The 9,633-nt window shown below is 32.4% G+C and overlaps 2 protein-coding genes across 2 annotated transcripts; one reads left to right on the top strand and one right to left on the bottom strand.

Annotated features, from left to right (window-relative positions):
* Positions 1-216: 216 nt before the first annotated feature.
* LOC129869832 (uncharacterized) lies at positions 217-6,139 on the bottom strand. Its single transcript, XM_055944430.1, has 5 exons — positions 6,002-6,139; positions 1,401-1,641; positions 938-1,232; positions 776-857; positions 217-617 (listed from the first exon to the last, which is right to left on the bottom strand). Exons 1-5 carry the CDS (start codon positions 6,137-6,139, stop codon positions 426-428), a joined length of 948 nt encoding a protein of 315 aa, XP_055800405.1. The 3' UTR covers positions 217-425.
* A 1,140-nt stretch (positions 6,140-7,279) lies between these two features.
* On the top strand, positions 7,280-9,244 carry LOC129870644 (pentatricopeptide repeat-containing protein At2g20540-like). The gene has a single exon (XM_055945470.1). It carries the CDS (start codon positions 7,499-7,501, stop codon positions 9,086-9,088), a length of 1,590 nt encoding a protein of 529 aa, XP_055801445.1. The 5' UTR covers positions 7,280-7,498; the 3' UTR covers positions 9,089-9,244.
* The last annotated feature ends 389 nt before the right edge of the window (positions 9,245-9,633 follow it).

Genomic DNA, 9,633 nt, shown 5'->3' with positions numbered 1-9,633 from the left:
AAATATTTTAATTACAACGATTTTTTTTTAATGATAACTGGTAGTCTAGAGATTGCATTCTACATTCCTATTTGGCTTGAATGGGTAGATCTAGGGTGATTCACAAAATGATACAATGATACATACTTTTCAAGTTTGAAATTTTGTACTAATATTCCCTCCATCTAATGCTATATATATATATATATATATATATATATCAATTATATGCAACAATTGGAAACTATATATAGTTTGTATTAGACGAGACTGTAATCACACCCTTCAACAATTGGAAACTATATATAGTTTGTTTTTACTTTCATTTACAATAAACGTCCTTTATTCCCTATGTACATCTTTTGCCTGCATAGAAGTTTGAAAGATCATCCAAATATTGGTGTTATTTGTACATCATTTACGACTTTCGTGTAATCGATCTTAGCTTAAAAGCACAAACATCTTGTTGGCATTTTCCCAGTTGATCTGATTTTATTTGCTTTATCTTTCACCTTATGCTCTTCTTTTTCTTGATTTTGCTCTGCTTTTGCTTTGGCTCCTCCTGCTATGTTTTCAATCCTTTCAATATCACTGTAGAAACTTTGCCTCGTCTTCGCCCTTCGCTTGTCTATTTGTGCCTGTAATTACATTTAGTATGTAATCAGCTAATGAATAAGATTCCGAAGCTCATAAAAAAACAAATTACAAAAACAACAACAATAACAAACTCAGTGAAATCTCACAAAGTAGAGAGACTGTTTTCGAATCAAATTAAAAGAGATAAATTAGAATCAACCTCAATTTGCTCCAAGTGTCGCTTCACCTTTTTCTTCTTCTTAGTCTCCCAATCAAGTGTCACGTTATTCAGCTTTTCATACCTGAAAATCTCTTTCGAGTTAGACGACAACAATTTGTTCTTTTCAATTTCAATCATATAAAATTAAGTATAACTTCGTACCGTTCTTTGATCTTCTTCATCTCTTCTTTCTCCCAAATATCTGCTTTAGAATTTCCAACTACATGATTTGTCATAGTTGTTCCTTTTATCATCTCTTTTTGAGACGTCATTTGTCTAATTCGCGTTTTGGAAGATGCAGTGTCATTTGCAAATGTGGAGTTCTTTCTGGTATCTGCAAAGGTTGCACTCTGCTTAAGGGATTGCATGGAGTTGACTGGTTCTTGATTCACCGTAGCTGTTCGTATTACAGCATTTTTATCTTGAACTTTTGAACTTGATTTTGAAGTCTTGACAGCTGATTATAATACGGAGGAATGAATAAAACATATTATTACTATATAGTGTATGTTTTTGGCTGCTATATCGAATAATATAACATAATATGAAAAATCGATTCTAAAGAAAATTTGGCCACTATAATGAAATATTATTATAGAGGATGACGGTCACAAAGAAGTCTGACGTGTGAATTTTTCAGGTCTACCAATTGTATCATTTGCTTTATTTTTAATACTGTTACTCTTGTTGTCTTCAGTTGATTTTACAACAAATGCAGCTACAGCTACTGCAGTTGGGTAATCAACAGCATTACTGGAATCATAATCTCGACTGGCTTTCGTCGTAAACTGTCTTTCTAACCAGCTAACGGTTCTTCTCGTCTCTGCCAGTGGACAAAAAAAAGAATACAAAAAGGATTCACATAACTTTCATATGTTTTTTTTCCTTCAAGATTCACGAAAATATAAACAAATAGACACATATGTACTACATGACATCCTACTTGACAATTTTGTGTTCTATGTGGTATTCTACGTATATTATACTACGTAGGACACGTGTGTCTATTTGTTCAATTTTATACAAATTTCAGCGTCTATTTGTGCACACCCAAAGTTGAAGAACATAAATATTAGCTAAATCCAAGTTAATAAGCATATTTATATATTATGCCTATAAAAAAGGATTCTGAAGAGCTTATATACCACCTTTAGACATTTGTATTTTTTGGGGTGGTTTTCCTCTGTCTCTATCGTTTGTTGTCTTTCCCCGCACCACAGAAACTCACACTAAAAGAAATTGTAAATTTAGGGGAATAAAAATAGAGGAACACATAGTATATTATTGAATACTATATAACAATAACTACATGCCCAATGAATAGTGATGGATTTAGGACTTTCATTAGGGGGTTGGAAAAATAAAAAATAAATTGCCTAGGATTTGAATTTGGAGCCCTAATGTAAATTTTGAACCCCTTAAATTCCACTGCAAACATTATCCAAAGGTTACTTCAAGTTGTCTAAGTACTACCATATACTTGAGCACACACAACCAAAATTACTTCGAGTTGGACAAACAAGGAATGGCAAGCGTTAGAAGAACAAATATGAAAAAGACCAAACAAGACTCATTGTGCTTTGGACTTATGTCTTTAAAGTTACAATGGTCATCTTGCAGATGTTCCTTTTCTATATGTTATTTTAGCTTTCCTTTTCTATATTTGCATAGACTTTTTCCTTATATCTATGTAAAGGGAGAGTCTTCCTTAGTTACGCTTTCTTAGAATTATTATATTGAGAGGAGTCCTCTCATAGGTGCATAGTCTAAGTTCGCTCCATCTTGTAAATGAGAATAAGTTGAATGACCTTAGTAGGTTAATCGACTTATGAACCACCTTAATCTCAGAGATAAGGTTTTATGCCCCCTTCATGTATTTTTCTATTTTTATTTATAATAAGGCATGGCGGTATGCGGCTCAATCCTTGACCGCCACGAGGGGTGAGATCCTTGGGTAAGGTCTGTTCTCTAAAAAAAAAAATAACTTAAATCATTGAGTTCAAATATATATAATAATTGTTTTATATGTATAATGTAAATTTTTTGCCCAAGGGGTTTAGATGAACACTCTCTCGATTCCCTAGATCCATCTCTGCCAGTTTAACCCCACAAAACCCTTATCTCAGAGGTAAGAAAATTATTTTTGATAGATCCTCAAGTCTAGAAAGAAACAGTTCAAAGCAGTCCGAAAACAGTTGACTAAATATCCGCCGTGGTTGAATCACAAAAGGAAATAGTGGGAGTACAAGAAACAACCACCAAATAGTATTATGATAAGCAAAGTACAAAAAATAACTAATAGTAACAAAAATTGAAGAATTAAAAACTATAAGAAGAATACTACGACTACAAATATAAACGTACATCAAAACAATGCACTCCTACCTACCATATTCTTGAAGACTATAGTAGTTCAACAGGAAGAAAATAAAAGGAGAAGAAAGAAAACAGAGTTGTTTATTTTTCCCCCCTTACCTCATATGGTTAATTTGAAACTATATCAACAGTGAATATCTGATTGATGCCTATATAAATAAACATTTGTTTTGTTAGGGAAAGGTAATTGAAGGAGCAAAGTTAAGATATCTTTGCATGAAAGGTAAGTATTCTTTTCTTCGTATAGATGGTTGCTTTTTTTCATGAATAGGTAGTGAATACTTTTCAGGTTTCCTTTTTTACTTTATACAGATTTTTGGTTTCAGACAAACTGAGATTTGTCTCAAGTGTGACCAAGAAACAAATATAGAAAAGTAATATTGGACTTCATATGTGCCCCCTTTCCCTTTTCAGTGCATTTACTATTTTTGGATTAATCTTTGTTTTAAGATTTGTGTATGGTTTTTGTTAGTTTTAGTATTTTAATATCAATACTGAGTGATATTAATTTGTATAAGTGGCATATGTTATAATTCTCTCTTTAGTGCATAAAAATATCTTTCATTATCATCTTTAGTTTGTGCAATATTAGTCATTCCATTATATATTTTAAACCTAATTATCACTAATAAGTGGTACACTAAATGATAATGATGGCATTCCATTATTTGTTCATCTTTAAATGATTTCCTCTCCTATAAATAGAGAGGTCTTCTTTGTTTTAAAAAAAAGATAAGATAAGATTAAGTGTATTAAGTTTGTTTAAAAAAAGAAAAAAAAAGAGTTGTTATAAGTTGAAGGGAGGTGTTCTTATTTGTGGAGCTTTAAACTCAACTCTTGTCTAGAGTTTGTTGAGTTACATTTTGTGATAAGACTGTTGTATCCTGAAGGGGACAAGTCAAGAGGACTATTACTGAACCGGTGAAAAGATTTGCTGCAGTGGATTTGAATCTCCTTAAAGAAAGCGAGATATTCGCGCCTCAGCCAAGAAGTGAAATTATTTTCTTCATTTTATTTTTTTAATTGTAATTTGTAATCTTGTAATATCAACAACATTTTACTTCTTCTTAACTCAAAATCATCAATTTCTTTATTTTTTAAAATAGAAGAAGAAGAATTAGGTAGTAATAAAATATTTTGTTCAATCCTTTGACCCCCACTATTTTTAGAATCAAAAGAAAATTTATTTTCATGAAAAATAGCATCACCTGATTTTATAGGCTGTACTATTTGAAGTATAACCAAGAAAAGCATAACTTTCTTACCCAATTTTGTAATATTTGGATCCATTAGCCTCACAAAGGCTAGACAATCTCAAGCTCTTAGATATTCCAAACTTAGCTTATGGTCTTTCCACAACTCAAAAGGTGTTAGTTTAGTCTTTTTATGAGGTACTCAATTAAACACATAACACGCAGTCAATATAGTTTCATCACAAAAATTTAAAGGTGCATTTGACTCAATAAGTATGACATTAGTCAATTCAACCAAAATTCTATTTTTCCTTTCCGCTACACCGTTAGATGAAGGAGAATAAGGAGGAGGAGTTTCATGAATTATTCCTAATGATCTAACAAAAGAATTAAACTCATTTGACTCATATTCACCGCCTCTATCACTTCTAATTCTTTTTAATTTCTTTCCAAACTGATTTGCAACCTCATGGAGAGAAAAATTAAAATTTTCAAAAACACCACTTTTATTTTTCATCAAGTAAACATATATAAACTTAGAAAAATCATCAATGAAGTGATTAAATATCTATTTCCTCCACGAGTTAAAATTCCTCCAAGTTCACAAATATCAGTGTGAACTAATTTTAATAAATCAGTTTTTCTTTTAACTTGAAAATGAGGTCTTTTAGTGATTTTGGCTTTACTACAAGTTTCACAATTTTCAATATTCTTTTTAATCACCGGAATTAATCTTAAACTACTCATTATTCCAACATAACGATCATTAATATGACACAAACAAGCATGTCAAAAATTAGTGAAAGAAAACATGTAAACAGAAATAGAAACTTTATTCATTTCAACATTTAATTTAAGCATCCCATTACAAGCATATTCCTTTTCCATAAAAATACCATTTTTCACAATTAAATATTGATCAGATTCAATAATCTATTTAAAACCTTTTTTGTTTTTGAAGAAAACTAGACATCAAGTTACTCTTTTTAGTAAAGCTTTTCTACATTGGCTTGGGTTTTGCTGCTTCTACTTGTTGGATATATCTTTCTATCTTCTTTTTTTTCCAACTGAATTTAGACCAAATTTTAGTTGTATTTTACCATGCATCTCTCTTCACTTCATCAAGCGGAAAATAGTAAGCATACAATTATTTTCCCGACAAAGAAGCAGTAAGCTAAAGACTGACAATTGACGCTTGCAACAGCAACAGCATAATTAATTAGTGTAATCCCATCATAAGTAGAGTCTAGGAAGATTAGTGTGTGTTTCTCTCACACGCACATTACTATTACTAATTTGAGTGAGTATTTTCTCCACAAAGTTGTAATGACCCTTTTGGGCATTTTGAGTTTTCTGTGTGTTTTTCGTGTTTTGACCCTCTCCGTAGCTTCTACATGTCACTTGTGACTTGTAGGGCTGGGTGATGCAATTTTCGAAGTGATCAGATGAGTTTTAGATAAGATTTTCAGTATTGAAGTATAAGAAGTTTCATTAAAGACAACAATCTACGTTAGCGAGGGAAAATTTGACTTTCGACAGCTCCTTTAGGTCCAGAGGGATATTTATGACTTAATTGGACGTTTTGCATGAATTCCGAGCCATTCAGAGTGATTTGAGTCAATTTACATATTTGGTTTGTTTTCGAGAGTATCCGAACGATTTCTAGGATCCTTTCGGAATTTTGATCGAAGAAGTTCACGGCTGAACTGTTGTCTTCTGGTGCCAATGCACTCTTCTTTGTGTTTGCAAAGAAGGAAGTCAGTTGGTCTTTGCGTTCGCGAAGTCTTTGTCGCATTCGTGAAGAGGAGTGGGATCGGGCATGGCGTTCGCGGGTGGGGTTTCATGTTCCAGATGGGTTCAAGTCCGGGCGGGGTCGCATTCGCGAGGGTCAATTACGTTCGCAATGAACAAATGACATATGAGCAGATTTGAACTCCTTTTTCGAACTTAGACTTCATAAGTCGATTTTGAGAGATTGGGAGCTTGGTTTTGAGAGATTTCAACGTGGTTTTATTCAACTACTTATTTGAGTAAGATTCTAACCCTCTTATTACGAATTCTCCACTATTCCATGGTTTAATTAGTGATTTAATAGGTATTTGAGATTGAGAATTCGGTGTTTTATTGCCCTAAAGTTGTAGCAAGAATAATGTAATCCCACTGTACTTGTGCAGGAGGCTGCAACAAACATATAGTGATTACGGAAAATTCGGGTGCTCATCAAGCTTTGATTACTAATTCTTTCTAGTAGTGATATTGAGATATATCCTAAAAGTTCTTTTTCCACAAGTATAATCATAACATAGAACAAATCATCTCAACATAACAATTAAATTATGTATTTTTTCAATAAAATCAGTTACACCAATAAAAAATCACACTACCTCTCAAATATATCAAATCATATCAGTACCACAATCATCTCAACTCAACGCCAAATCAATAAGAAATAAAATGAAATGCACTAACCAAAATCCATCATACACCCACTTCCTCTATCGGATAGTCGGGATCCAGGAGTCAAGACTCATTGATAATGGATATTAATTTTGTCTCAAACAAATGTATACAAATTAGTTAATGAATACAACTAATACCTAACAATAATGCAAGTAAATGTATATCTATTTATTAGATGAATACGTGTACCAATGTATACCTATATAATATTAAAAAGATATTAATACAAATAAATATATAACAATTTATTAATGAATACAGACCAATGTATCAAATACAAATAAAATCTGACCTACTAGGCCTTTTAATTTTAAAAATTAATTATTTCTATATATATATATATATATATATATATATATATATATATATATATATATATATATATATATATATATATATATAAATATAAAGTATGCCATTTTTTAGTTATTTAAACTAAATATATACATATCAAACACTTTTCTTTTATCACACACATTAATGGCTCATAGTCAAATTCAATAACTCTATCAAAGCACATAACTATTTATCAATTTTTTTTTCTCAGTGTTACTTTTGTGAAAGATAAATATTTTTTTGTGCAACAAAACAAAGAACATAACTTTTGGGCAAGGAACACAAAGCTGGATGAACAAATTTACTCAACAAAACCCAACCCTTCCCTTCTTTCGAAATGAAAATTTAGCAAAGAGTAATGTCAATATGCACAAGAAGATGCCTTTTCCTACTAGAGAGATGCAAGAATATGAAGCAACTCAAGCAAGCACATGGACAAGTAATCACATGTGGACTTGGGGAAAATAGTTTTGCCTTAAGCAGGCTGTTGGCTTTCTGTTCACATCCTAATCTTGGTAGCCCAATTTATGGCTTTAAAATCTTTGAACAAATTCAAGAACCCACAATTTGCATATTCAATACAATCATCAAATGCTTCTTACTCAAAGGTGAATTCAACAGAATCACAGAGATATACAAAAACATGTTGAAAATTGGTATGTACCCTGATAATTACACACTCCCTTATGTGTTAAAAGCTTGTGGAAGAATGAAAAGTCGTCATCTTGGTGAGTTGATTCATGGGCAAATCTTGAAATTGGGGTTCTTGATTGATATTTTTGTGGGTAATACTTTAATTGGTTTTTACACTGGTTTTGACAATGTGGAAGCTGCAAAATCTGTTTTTTATGAGATTCCTTGTAATTGTGTTGTTTCTTGGACTGTTTTGATTTCTGGGTATGCAAAAAGAGGGGATGTTTATGAAGCAAGATTGATATTTGATGAATGTTTAGTGAAGGATAGAGGAGTTTGGGGGTCTATGATATCTTGTTATGTACAAAATAATTGTTTTAAAGAAGGGTTAAAATTGTTTAGGCAAATGCAAATGAGTGGAATTGAACCAGATGAGGCCATTCTTGTTAGTGTACTTTCTGCTTGTGCTCATTTGGGTTCTCTTGATATTGGGATTTGGATTCATAGATATGTGGAGAAGTTGAGAATGTCCATAAAAAGTGTTAAATTAGGGACTGCTTTTGTTGATATGTATGCAAAATGTGGTTGTTTGGATATAGCAGAGAAGGTGTTCGATAAAATGCTGCAAAGAGACCTTATTTGTTGGAATGCTATGATATCAGGATTTGCTGTGAATGGAAATGGTTTAAAGGCGTTAAAGTTATTCAATGAGATGCAAAGTTCCAGAATTAGGCCGGATGAGGTTACATTCATTTCGATGTTTACTGCTTGTAGTTATGCAGGAATCACTAACGAAGGTCTAAATTTGTTGAATCTAATGTGTAACGTGTATCATATTGAGCCTAAAGGTGAACACTATGGATGCATAATCGACGTTCTCAGTAGAGCCGGGCTGGTTGAGGAAGCCAGAAAGATAGTTCAAAACATGCCTAATTCGAGTGTTCCTTCCGAAGAGGCAATAGCTTGGAGAGCATTACTAAGTGCCTCGGGGAATCACGGACTTGTTGATTTAGCTGAGGCTGCTGCTGAGAGAATTGTGAAACTAGAAAGGCATAGCGGAGCATACGTTCTACTCTCGAATATTTATGTTGCAGCAGGTAAACATGACAATGCTAGAAGGATAAGGAAGAAGATGAAAAGCCAATATATAGACAAGGTACCAGGTTGCAGCTCCCTTGAGATGAATGGTGTTGTTCATGAATTTATTGCAGGAGAGAAAACTCACCCTCAATTAGTTCAAATCCATGAACTTTTGGAGACTATTAACAATCAGTTAGATAATAGTACACACATCTTACATGACTCTGATCATTGATACATTTATTGGTTTTCTGAGTTATGTTTTTGGTTTCTCAATTCATTTTATACAATTTGAATTGCTAAGAGTGCCTTAAAACCGAAAAATCGAACCAAATCAATCTAGTCTTTTTCAAGTCTCAACTTCAACCATAAATGGTACTCATATTGTTGAATTATCATGTTAAGCGTAAACGCAGACTCAACCGCAGATGTAATATGTGGTCATGTGATCACCAATGACACTAGATAGGAAGAAATTAAGAGCTAATTACTGCAATGTGCAGTCAATTTATAACAGTTTTGCATTAAATCACTAAATTAAAATTTATCACTTAAAAATATGACACCTGAATAAAGTAATACAATAACACTGATTACAATTTGCTAGTCCCAAAAGACGATTATTCTTTTAAAAGAACAACACTTTTTTATTTTTTACAACTCACTACAATATTACTATCACACTATTTTCTCACGGACTAAGAAATAACATGTGGATAACTCTCACTGCTTTCTATTGCTCTATTTGTTTGGTGTGTTTTGAATGAGGAGCTAAAGAAA

The sequence above is a fragment of the Solanum dulcamara genome, chromosome 10, assembly GCF_947179165.1.
Source record: "Solanum dulcamara chromosome 10, daSolDulc1.2, whole genome shotgun sequence".
NCBI classification, from domain to species: Eukaryota; Viridiplantae; Streptophyta; class Magnoliopsida; order Solanales; family Solanaceae; genus Solanum; species Solanum dulcamara.
The sequence above is the reverse complement of the archived record's forward strand: the minus strand, read 5'-3'. Positions and strand labels throughout refer to the sequence as shown.